At 38.3% G+C, this 12,316-nt stretch overlaps 1 protein-coding gene across 4 annotated transcripts in view; it reads right to left on the bottom strand.

Moving 5' to 3' along the window:
• KCTD3 (potassium channel tetramerization domain containing 3) overlaps positions 1 to 11,853 on the bottom strand; it is a 53,690-nt gene extending 41,837 nt beyond the window's left edge. For 2 of the 4 annotated variants that reach the window (XM_023248104.2, XM_045048465.1), the window contains exons 1-6: positions 11,634 to 11,853; positions 7,254 to 7,307; positions 6,945 to 6,990; positions 5,253 to 5,326; positions 542 to 600; positions 184 to 264 (exon numbers count right to left, since the gene is read on the bottom strand). In XM_023248104.2, coding sequence (XP_023103872.1) covers positions 184 to 264; positions 542 to 600; positions 5,253 to 5,326; positions 6,945 to 6,990; positions 7,254 to 7,307; positions 11,634 to 11,716 — 397 coding nt within the window. In that variant the 5' untranslated portion in view covers positions 11,717 to 11,853. Of the gene's footprint in view, positions 1 to 183; positions 337 to 541; positions 601 to 5,252; positions 5,327 to 6,944; positions 6,991 to 7,253; positions 7,308 to 11,633 lie in introns of those variants that run through there. The other 2 variants (XM_045048467.1, XM_045048466.1) reach the window with 2 other exon arrangements.
• Positions 11,854 to 12,316: the final 463 nt, after the last annotated feature.

Below are 12,316 nucleotides of genomic sequence, written 5' to 3'. Positions count from 1 at the left end.
CACATCCCCACTCTAACATACAGTAGGACTTCTGTTAAAATTAAAGTTCTCAGCATTCCTAGTATATTTATACACGAGAAACTCAATAATCAAGAAAACAGATTTTCCTCTCTACATGCCTGTATTTGCCAAACGATGAAAACACAAATTTTCTTAAAGACTAGCTAAACGAAGCAGAAGTACCTGGTGGAGGCAAGTAACCATGAAAAAGGACACTGCCGCAAGATGAGCGTTCCAGTTCTTCGCAGAGGAGAAGCCTTCTTACTAAAAACATTTCAAAGCAAACTTGTCAAGAGTACATGCAAACAGAAAAATAGTACTCCATTTTTATTTTCTCTAGTTAAAGAGGATAAGGAAAGAAAAGGAAAATGTTTAAGTTAAATCAGTTGACAACATCTTTTCACTATGAAAAACCACAAAAAGTAAGCACACTGAACCAGGTCATCAAAAAACAGGACCTGGTATAAAACATATTTCATTAGACAAGTTTACTACATGAAAAGTCAAATCATAAAAACAAAATTATTAGGACAACACATACCTAATGGAGTGATTCCATAAAATTCTGCTTCATGCCTGAGAACATTAATACTTACTCCCCTACAAAAAAAAAAAAACAAAACACCAAACAAATGGTATAAATCCTCCAACACTGGCAACTTGGATTATCTGAAGCAGAGGGAAAAAGTACTACATTCTTAAAGTGAACAAAGTCATAAGGCTTTAAAACTTACTCTTCTCCTAATATCTTTAGTCATTTTAAAAGCTCTAAATAAAAACAAAACAAAACAAACAAACAAAAAACAAAACGCATGCCAACGAAAACATTTTTTTACTTAAAAACCATTCCCGTGTAGATGAATTGGGTAACTGAGAAATTAGGGCTTCAGAGGGTTAATACGAATAAATTATCAAGAAATACCTAAGGCAAGTAAGAGTAAGAATCATTCTTGTATGACATTTATTGCTTTTAAATTTTTATCATAATTATTTCTATATATATTTTAACCTCCCCAATTATACTAAAAAGATCCCTACTCCAGGCGCCTGGGTGGCTCAGCGTCCAACTTTGGCTCAGGTCACGATCTCATGGTTTGAGTTTGAGCCCCATGTCTGGCTCTGTGCTGACAGCTCAGAGCCAGGAGCCTGCTTAGGATTCTATGTTTCCCTCTCTCTCTCTCTCTGCTCTTCCCCCGCTCTCCCTCTATCTCTCTCTCTCTGTCTCCAAAATAAATAACATTAAAAAAAAACTTTCTTAAGATCCCTACAAGCGCATGATCCATCCATTTTCATATACCTTGCATAATGACTATATATAATAATTATGTAATAAATATTTGTTGAACAAAGAAATTCAGATAAATGACTTTTCTCATCAGAAACCAAAAATAAAAATATAAAGAAAAAGGGGGGGGGGGAGACTAGCCTTAAAAAGGGCTAAGCTTACTAGAAGATGTTATAGGACCATTAAATAATATGAAAATAAAAAGTAAAAAGAACAGAAGATTAAGAGCTTACAATACTAATGATTCATTTTGACTTGCAGTTATAACTTGTTCTTACTTTAAAAATATTGCCTGGGAAGAAATAAGAGCAGCATCACTAAAAATTAAAAGGATAATAAAGGAATACTGTCAACAATTCTTTTCCCACAAATTTGATAACCAAGATGAAATGGACCAATTCTTTGAAAGGTATCATTTGCTGAAACTCACATAAGAAAAAAAGAGACAATCCGTATAGGCCTATACCTACTAAAGGAATTGAATCAAAACAGAAAGCAACAGACCCAGAAAGATTCACTAGTGAATTCTACCAAACATTTAAGAAATCATACCAATTCTCTATAATCTCTTTCAGAAGTTAGAAATAGGAATATTTCCTAACTCATTTTATAAGGCCAGTATTACCCTAATACCAAAACTAAGACACTATAAGAAGAGTCCAGACCAGTATCTCTCATGAACATTGGTGCAAAAATTCTCAATAATGCCATAAGGCAAGAACTGTAATAAAGGCACACAGAGAACATACAACTGTTATTCACAGATGACATGGTTATCTATGTAGAAAATCCAAAAGTACAGACAAAAAACTCCTAGAACTAATAAACGATTATAGTAAGGTTGCAGGATACAAGGTTAGTATATAAAAGTCAATTGCTATGTACTAATAATGAATAGTGGAATTTAAAATTAAAAACATAATACCATTTACATTAGTACCACCAAAAACAATTATTTAGGTATAAATCTAACAAAAAATATGTTAAGATCTATATGAAGCAAACTACATAACTCTAATGAGCAAAATCAAAGAACTAAGTAAATGGAATGATATTCCATGTTCATGGATTAGAAAATTCAGTTTTGTTAACATGTCAGTTCTTTACAACTTCATCTGAAATTCAATTAAATCCTAATCAAAATTCTAGCAAGTTATTTTATGGATATTGACAAACTGATTCTCGAGTTTATATGGAGAGTGAAAAGACCAAGAATAGTCAACACAACATTGAGGGAGAATAAAATTGGAGGACTGCCAGTACTCACCCATGACATTTACCATAAAGCTATAGTAATCAAAACAGTGTGATACTGGCGAAAGAAAAGACAATCTGAAGAGCCTACCTACGGTATTATTCCAAGCATAAGACATTCTGGAAAAGGCAAAATTATGGAGATAATGAAAAGATCAATGGTTGCAGGGGGGCGGGAGGAGGGGGATCAACAGTCAGAGCACAAAAGATTAAGTTAGTGAAAATATTTTCTATGATATTAAAATGATGGACACGTGTCATTATACATTTGTCTAAACCCACAGAATACACAAGACCTAGAGTTAACTATAATGTAAACTATGAACTTTGCGTGGTTATGATGTGTCAATGGAGGTTCACCCTTGGCGTGAAAAAAAAAAAAGTACCATTCTGGTAAGTGATGTTGATAATGGGGTAGGCTATGCATGTGTAGGAACAGGAGGTACATGAGAGATCTCTGTATCTTCCTCTTGATTTTGTTGTAAACCTAAAACCGCTCCAAAAAAGGTCTTTTAAACAATTCCTTGTGTTTAATAAACACGTACAACTGCAATGTTAAATTGCTTTTGTTTGTCAAATTGGTTGTGACTGGTTTAACACAAAAACAGTTAAACCTTTCTTTTCAAAACCATCTGTGTTAGCAGCACAATAGTGCTGGCTAATTACAAGGTGGCTCAGGTCACAACAGTTCTTGAACCCAGTCTCCTGGGGAGGACAAGAAAACAAATATGGTAATTATAGCACAGTGTGATAAGGGCAACAGAAGAATTTTATGGAAGGTAGAAAATTAGAATACAGTATTTTTTAAATTCCTTCCCATCTTCTTTTGAAAGGTACTACTACTTAGAGAACTTTAATTTGATAGGCCTCTTTAAATGAAGTAACATAGCAATTTATAAGAAGCGCAATCAATAAATACAGATATTTAATTCTTACTAATTCTGCCTTTCCTGGGTTGTCTAGCTGTGAACTAGTCACAAGAAATCGATCACAAGTAAGTTTAGGCTTCTTTCATCAAATTCCATGAGTCAAGATGATTTTATTCAAGTAGTTAGTAACTTATTTGCCACCTCCACGGACCAAAAAAAACCAAAAAGCTCCAACAAACTCTTTTATTGATTCAGTAAATATCTACTGAAAAGCTACAAAGTGACTATATGCAGTCTTTTTTGTTTTATATGCACTGTTTTAACACTGGAAAAATCACAGGAAACAAAGAGACCAAAAGATTTTTGTCATCTTTAAGGAGCTCATGTTCCAGTAAATATAAGCCAAAACTTACATAATATTATAAAGAAGCAGGTCAAATAAACAACTAGAATTTTTAAAATATTTTTTAGATTTTATTTTTATTTTTATTTTTATTTTTTTTTTTTTTTAGAAATGGTATTTATTTATTTTTTTTTTAATTTTTTTTTTCAACGTTTTTTTATTTATTTTTGGGACAGAGAGAGACAGAGCATGAATGGGGGAGGGGCAGAGAGAGAGGGAGACACAGAATCGGAAACAGGCTCCAGGCTCTGAGCCATCAGCCCAGAGCCTGACGCGGGGCTTGAACTCCCGGACCGCGAGATCGTGACCTGGCTGAAGTCGGACGCTTAACCGACTGCGCCACCCAGGCGCCCCTAGATTTTATTTTTAAGTAATCTCTATACCCAACATGGGGCTTGAACTCACAACCCTGAGATCAAGAGGCACATACTTCACCAACTGAGCCAGCCAGGCACCTCTAAACAATTGGAATTTTAAAAGCTGTGTCTAAAAAAGTATAAAGAGATCTTCAGTGAAAGTTCACTAGGAATATAGGGAATAAAAGAATAATAAAGGCAAATTAGACTGTAAATTCTTAGTAGGAATCCAGATGTTGGGACTATATAGGACAGTGCTTACCCTGTTGGAATTTAAAGTCAAACGGAAGATAGACTACTAAAAAAGGAAAATGTGTAAGAAATGTTGTGGTAATGGCAGGACAGGAAACTAGGAAGACCTATACTGACTGGACATACCAGACATTATTGAAGAAGTCAGGACCAAGACCAAGACCACAAAGGGGCGCCTGGATGGCTCAGTCAGTTAAGCGTCCCGCTTTGGCACAGGTCATGATCTCACGGTCCGGGAGTTCAACCCCTGCATCAGGTTCTATGCTGACAGCTCAGAGCCTGGAACCTGCTTTGGATTCTGTGTCTTCCTCTGCCCCTCCCCTACTCGTTCTCTGTCTCTCTCTCTTTCAAAACTAAATAAATAGTAAAAAATTAGAAAAAAAAAAAAAAAAAAAAAGACCAACACCACAAAGAGGTAAAACTGTTGCAACAAGAGAAATTAAGCAGGGGCAAGATCGTAGAGAGCCTTATGAAACAATAAACTCCCAAATCCCTAGCCATTAATCCAAGAACATATTAAATAAGAGTTTTAAGTAGAGTAGCAACCAGATGACATTTATATTTTTAGAAGATAAGTTTGGCTACAGTGTGGAAAACTAATCGGAAGGATGTAAGAATGCAGGCAGGAAACTGAATGGGAAGCTACTGGAGTGGTCTAAAGGAAGAGACGATAGATACGATGGTGGCCTCTACCTGTGAGTTTAATTCTGGGGAAACTTTCAAGCAAAAATAATTTGGGGATGGGGGCGGGGGAGAACTTTTTTGTTCCACAGAATATTCCAAAAACACAGACCTATCAGTAAGAATTTACTTTAAAAAGATACATTTCTTACCTTAAATCTAGTTCTTTTGTCCGAAGAAAATTTAAAATGGGTGCAAATGCTGCTGGATCTCGATCAATAAATATCTGTGAATGAAAAATTGTTTTATTTTCAAATTATAAATTCAACTAATTAATCTGTAGCACTAAGGGGACAAACACTAAATTATTTAAATACCGTATTTACTTGATCCCACTCTTAGATTTTAATGTTTCTAAAGTTAGAATGCAGTTTTAAATGTGTGCATTTAAGGTAGTATTGTCTCTTCACCCAAAAACCTATTATTAGATTGATAATATTTTAAATGTAGGAATACTGGCATCTATTTATTGATATTTTTGGTAAAAGTGACATACTTTTTATCTGAAATATTGTAGAAATCAGTAAATACTTCAAAACCATTATACATAAATAATACCTTCTTATGTTATCATTAATTACTGGTGACAATGATTGTGACTTATATAATTTGTGATTCATATGTGAATTAATGAAACAACAATGTACTTTAATAAAACACACAGGGTAATCAAGAAAAATAAATACTGCACATTACTATAAAAACTGGAAACGAATACTATTCTCATAGCATTTTTACATTCCATTATCTCAGTTTCCTCAAAAGCCAGGGGTGGGGGATGATGACAAAACACATTTCTTAAATAACAAATACTGCACCAGATACAGGGAAAAAAAACAATGCTTTAGAAAATATGAAATACGTAATTGATAACTTTCTACAGGAATGTATACCAACACTTTGGATACAAATTTTAAATCAATTATAGAAGTTCTAACCATAAAAATGAACACCTTTTAAAACTTGCATTATTCAATTAGACAGAAAAATGATAGCTAGCAGTAAACCTCTTTACACTATGATTGATTATGTTTTTACAATAAATGAGGTTGTTCTAGCTACATAAGCTCTTGTTTTTGTTTTTATCAGGACCAGTGAGAAGTTGGAGAAACACAACAGATTGGTGCAGATGTTGTTACTACTGATGTCTATAATCTCACATGGACGTACGTGCTTTTTGCTGCCTAATTTCATCTGCAAATCCCATCACAGCAAATAAGTACGTCTGGTCACTTTATTGCCTCCAAACAGAAAGCTATTTTAGCTTTTGTGAGTACTAGCCATTTCCTTTACATACCGTTGTGCACATTATAACTGTTTTTTAAATGTATAAACTAGTATTTCTGTACTGCACCCTGATAGTTCTTTCCTTCCCTCATTTTGCCATTGCTGTACAGGTTCCTAAGGTTTTTCTCCAAAATAAAAAAATTGTAGGACTTAATTAATTTGCAATATCTTACCATTCTAATTCAATATCAAAATTCTTTAGTATTCATATTCATCTAATTATTGCTAATGTTTTAATTACTGATTAAAAGTATTTCCTCTCCTGACAATGTAAGCTCATATCATCCAATCTCTCTAATCATAAATACTTAAATTGCTATATGCAGTATTCCATTTTGAGTTCTATTAATTACAGAAACACTATATGTAACAAGAAATGAAACACTTTTTAAGTACATATACATCACTTTCATTTAGTGGTTATTAAAATATTAGCTTTTCTGTCTTCTTAGAGTCACTATATAATACAGAACAATCATTAGCATTAATATTAATGATTAATTATATTAATAATAAACATTTCAAGTTAGAAATATATATCAGCATATTATACTCACAGCACCAGTTTCATCTCTCAGTGTTGAAATTCGTCCACTCAGCAAACTAGAAGAGTCATGATCAATAAGCAGTTAGTTCCTAAAATCTGAGTATGTATAGAATGCCCTCATTTTTTATCAAATGTCCAAGACCAATACAAATGAATCATCGTATCTTCAAAATAAAATAAAAAATTTTAAATCTATTTTAAAAGTGAAGATTTTTACCCAAAAAATGAAAACATTAATTTAACCGGAAAAATAAAAATTTTTATTACTTTAATAATCAAATTTTTTTAAAAAATGGTACTAAAGAATTATATAAAATACCTGGAAAAAAAAGAATCTGGAATCCACATAAGGGTTTGTCTTGAGGTACTAAACCTGCAATTAAAAATAATCTGGTATTATAAATGAGGACATGATTTGAAATCTCAGTTAGTTAACCTGCTTTCATATAATAATTTACAAGTTGTTGCACAGCTATAGCTACATCAATTATGTACATTTATTATTTTAAAATCGTGCCAGTTTCAATTCAGAGCTAAGATTATTCAAAGAGAGCGCAACAAAAATCACAGAATTTTTTTTATTTTTTATTTTAGAGAGAGAGTGTGTATACAACCTGGGGGCGGGGGGACGGGGGCAAAAGGAGAGGGGGAGGGAGGGAGAATCCCAAGCAGGCTCCATGCTCAGCAGGGAGTCCAATGCAGGGATCACCCTGGGATCCTGACTTGGTGACCTGAGCCAAAATCAAGAGTGAGACGCTCAACCGATTGAGTCACCCAGGTGCTCCCAAAATCAAATAACTAATTCGCTAACATATAATGCTTCTTAAAATACCACTTTCCAGCATGCCATCTGCTGAAGAATCAACAAGGCCATCACAACAAGTCCAAAATTCTCAACATTTACAATTACCTTCAAGTCCCATTCCATCTCTCCAACACAAGTGTATTCCCATCTAATAAGATAGTACTTCAATACCCCTGGACAATTCATGCTTACTCTCTCATTGGGTATCTACTCTACCTATATATATTTTTTTATTTTCTGTTGCCATCACCATGTGTCCTCACACAGAAGACAGCCAAACAGACTTCTGCTTTTCTCCACATTCCTTTTCTAGCATTATGACTGTTTTAAAGCAGTCCCTGTGCCCATTAATCAGATTAAGAAAGGATCCAGGGAGTTCATTCAAGAAACCACGGCAAATTTTGCAAGTGTATATCTTAGCAAAATCTTAAGAAAACATGAGGAGCAGATTACGGCTAGTCAAAGAAAACTGACTTGGCCAAATAAATAAAAGCAAATTCAGTAAATGGCAAACTGAAGGATACAAGGACCCAATGCCCCCCCCCCCCCGCCACACACAAAATCACTATGTTCTTGAGGCTATCAAATTAACTCCAAATAATGATCACTTATAACTTGTGATCCTTCATGCTCACTCATTATTCAGCAGACTGCCAGAGAACTCAAATTTTGTGTCACTTAGAAAATTACACAGGTCTGCTTAAAGTTGCATTAGCAATTTCAATTAAAATCAGCAGTTTGGGGTAGGGTTAGTAATCTGAAATTTATGGGCAAAAGGATTAGATCCTCTCCCCCACCAATTTTCCACTTTTCAAACAAGAGGAAGACAAATGGGGGGGGGAACCCCACAGAACATAAAAACTAGGTTTCAAGTATGACGTCATAAAAATGACATTTGCAATTACATGCGGTGCCTGGGTGGCTCAGTCAGTTTCGCGTACAACTCTTGGGCTTCACCTCAGTCATGATCTCACTGTTTGTAGATCTAGCTCTACACTGGGCTCTGCACTGACAGCTTGGAGTCCGCTTGGGATTCTCTCGCTCCCTCTCTCTCTGCTCCTCCCCTGTTCGTGCAGGTGTGCATGTACTCTCTCCCAAAAATAAACTTTAAAGAAAAAATAAATTAGCTAAACTTGAAAGAAAAAAATAAATAAAGTTACATGTGACAAGCATAATTTTCTGCAATATATATGAAAGCCTTATCTAATGGTTTTTAGCTCCTATCCACAGTGTGCCAAGAAAAGGGCCATGTCCAATCTGGTCTCAGCAGAAATGTTACTGAAGATATTAGCATAATATCTACACTTACAGTTCTTGCTCTTTGCCTCCCTCTAAATTAACTTGGAAGCAATCTAATTAAAATTATTTATCCTTCAATGTTACTATGCCACCAACCCCTACATTTCCCATTTTTACTTCAAATTCCTTTATCAAACCTGTAAGGCTGGTACTATTATCATCACTTTACATTTTAGGAAAACTAAGCACTAAAAAATAATTTGCCCTAGGCTGCTGAGTAGTTACAGGGAAAGCCTGGGAACTGGAATCTGTATCTGCATGATTCCAAAGTCCTTTGTCCTTAAGTTCCCCACTAGCAGATCCCAGACCTCTCTTGTGAGGCCTCAAATTGTACTTATTCATAACAGAATTAATCGCAAATTGAGTCATATTAGGTTTCTTTCACGTCTTTAGTTTTTTTTTGGGGGGGGGTTGGTAAATAATGTTAATTCTAAGTGAACCCTTATCTTCTCTACTTCCTGAATTACCCACACAGTGTTAACTAACATCATAAAAATTGCTCATTTCTATAATTCCTTTGAATATGTCCAATTTCATATCCTTCCTCTCTTCGGGGGGTGGAAAGGACCTCACCTATATAACATATGCTTCTCTGCTCACAGTATACCCTCCTTTTGAGTTTTACTCTATCACCTTGGAGCCTACCTCCATTCTTGCCACAGGTAGTTCTCCCAGGGGCAATTCCTCAACTTTATTGAGAATCAAATCAGGATTTTTTTTTCTTCACAATGGCTAAGGTGACTGTGTTAATCTGTTTTGTACAAGATACAGATGACTTCTGGATCCCTTCTAGCTCTAAACTGCTGCAAGAGTCTATGATTCAAAGTAACTCAAGAAAATAGCCTTAGAACACTTGAAGTTGGATGTCCTATTTTCTATAGGCCATGTCATTACTTATTTTATAAACCATGTTATCCTAGCAAATCTATAAAGTTTATGCTGTTTTTTTTTTAAATTCTCATTCCTATCTAACAACTTTCGTATGTCTTCTAAACTGTTCGATCCAATAATATATTTATCTTATTTTTGTATTCTTTGCTAATATCATCACTTAGAAAAACTTACACCCTGATAAAATCAAGTTTCATAAACAGTGAAACAAAATAAAGTGTTTCAGCTCCAAGATGGCTGCCTTTTATGATTAAAAAATTTAAACTCAATTCTACAGTCATTACCGAGAGTTCACTCATTATTAAACCATCCACTTTCAGCATGCAGTAAATAACACTACATTTAATTTTTATCGTAATAGTAATATCGTAATACTTTAGAATGCCTGAAAAGAAACATCATCCACAATCTATAGCAATTAGGAACCAGTGCAGGTATTTTCAATGACTATAGTGTTATTCCTCAGCATTAACACACACTGCAGGTCGACTCTAGAGGGGGTATTCCTTTGCATCCATACGTTATCAAACCCGCAAAATTTCCATGTGATTTTAAGGGAAAAAATCCATTTCTTACATTAGGACACATGTCTTCTCCAGAAGACCAGTATCTATACAGCGCAATAATCTACCTCACACTGTTGAACGGTTTTGCATGGGGGGAGGGGGCGACAGGGAAAGAATGAAGAATTACTGCTTCTTGTGTTGAATAGTACACTTAGAATTAAACGTTTAGGATTAAAGTACGATACATTTTTATCCATATGGTTCACAATGTCGTTTTGTATTTTTAAAAATATTAGTTACGTCCGGGATGTTGAAATCCTTTCATGTTCTCGAGCACTCTATCGTTCATCTCCTACAAAGCTTAAAACTCAACCACCCCTTCCTTCAAACAGAGCTGGCAAAGTCCCATTTTTGAGAAGAGTGACTCATAAGCCATACCGAATCCACAAATGATTTTCCCCCAAGAAAGCTTAACAGAAGTCACAGACAGGGAGTGGAAGGCAAGAGAGAGGATAAAGAGCTTTCAGTCTGTCTACTCTGAGTAGACAGTGCCAATATCCAAAGCTTCTCAGAACCAACTGTTAAAATTGTGGTTCCTGGACCCACTGCCCCGCAGGTTGAACAGATCCTTCAAAGCTATACACCCAGAAACTCTGAAAATAAATAACAACGTACTGCAACTCTACTGTACTCCATCCACCGAAATCCTTCGAGACTGCAAACACTCCTTAATTAGAAGTGGAAAAGAGCACAGTACTCTTTCTTACCCACGCCCACCGACACCTTGTTGACCGAAAAGGGAAGCAGGTTCATCTGCAAAAGCCAAACCACAAGGCCAGGCTTCTACAAAATAAATTCCTCAAATACACTCTAAGGTTAGGTAAGGAAGGCTTTTTAATGTTCCACTTGGCCTGGTAGTTTAGAAAGGGGGAGGGACAAAGGTTGGCATTCTAGGAAGGCAGCCACGGGCACATGGGCCCGGCTCGCTCTAATTCCAAGAGGCCCTCCTGCCTCTCCGTCCCCGGAGCAGGGACTTCAACTCGAGAGCCGCCGACATTTTTCCCGCCGGGAGGGCCCCCGCGTCACCCACCGGGCTCGGCTCCCACATTCGCCCAAGTCCCCGCCAACCTTGGCCTCGCCGTCCCCCTGCAGGCCGTCTGCCGCATGCCCGCTCCGAGGCCCTTCTCCACGGACTCACCTGGTCCCCCCTACGTTCAGCTGCACGATCTCGCCACTGCCAGCCGCCGCCGCGGCGAAGCTGCCGCAGTGCCCTCCCGCCATCTCCGGAGGCTCCGGGCGCGCACGCCGCCCGCCGTCCCCGGCCGGGGCCGTCGAGCCCGCGGAGGGAGCCCGAGGAGGCGGCGGCGGGGGCGGCGGGGGCGGCGGGGGCGGCGGCTGAGGCAGGGCCAGCAGGGCGGCGGCGGCCGGAGGGCGGGAGGTGCCCGGAGCGTCCCCCACCTTCCCGGCGGCCGGGCCGAGCTCTCTCGCGGCCGCCTCTTCCCCTCCGCTCCCGCGGCGCGGGAGGGCGGCCCGGCCTCCACCTCTCGCGGCCTCCAGGCCGCAGGGCCGGCCCCGGCCTCTCCTAGTGCTCGGCTCCCGCCGCCACCGCTGCCGCCACCGCCAAGGCGGCCGCTGCAGCCGCAACCTGCCTGGGAGAAGGGGTCGCCGCTGGGGACAAACTACCGCAGCGCTCACCGCTTCGCCCGCCGCTGCGGGGGAGGGGGGGGAGGAGGAGGAGGAAGGAAGGGCGGGGGAGGAGCTTCCCAACCCAGCGGGGCTGGCGCTGAGGGAGTTAAGGGAATGTGCTCCTGGGCCGCCGCCCTTGGCGCGGGTTTCCAGGTCTTTCCAACCGCCCCCCACACCCCGCGCGATCCCAGCCCG

Source organism: Felis catus, chromosome F1 (assembly GCF_018350175.1).
Source record: "Felis catus isolate Fca126 chromosome F1, F.catus_Fca126_mat1.0, whole genome shotgun sequence".
NCBI classification, from domain to species: Eukaryota; Metazoa; Chordata; class Mammalia; order Carnivora; family Felidae; genus Felis; species Felis catus.
Note: the sequence above shows the minus strand (reverse complement) of the source record. Positions and strands in the feature narration are given on the sequence as shown.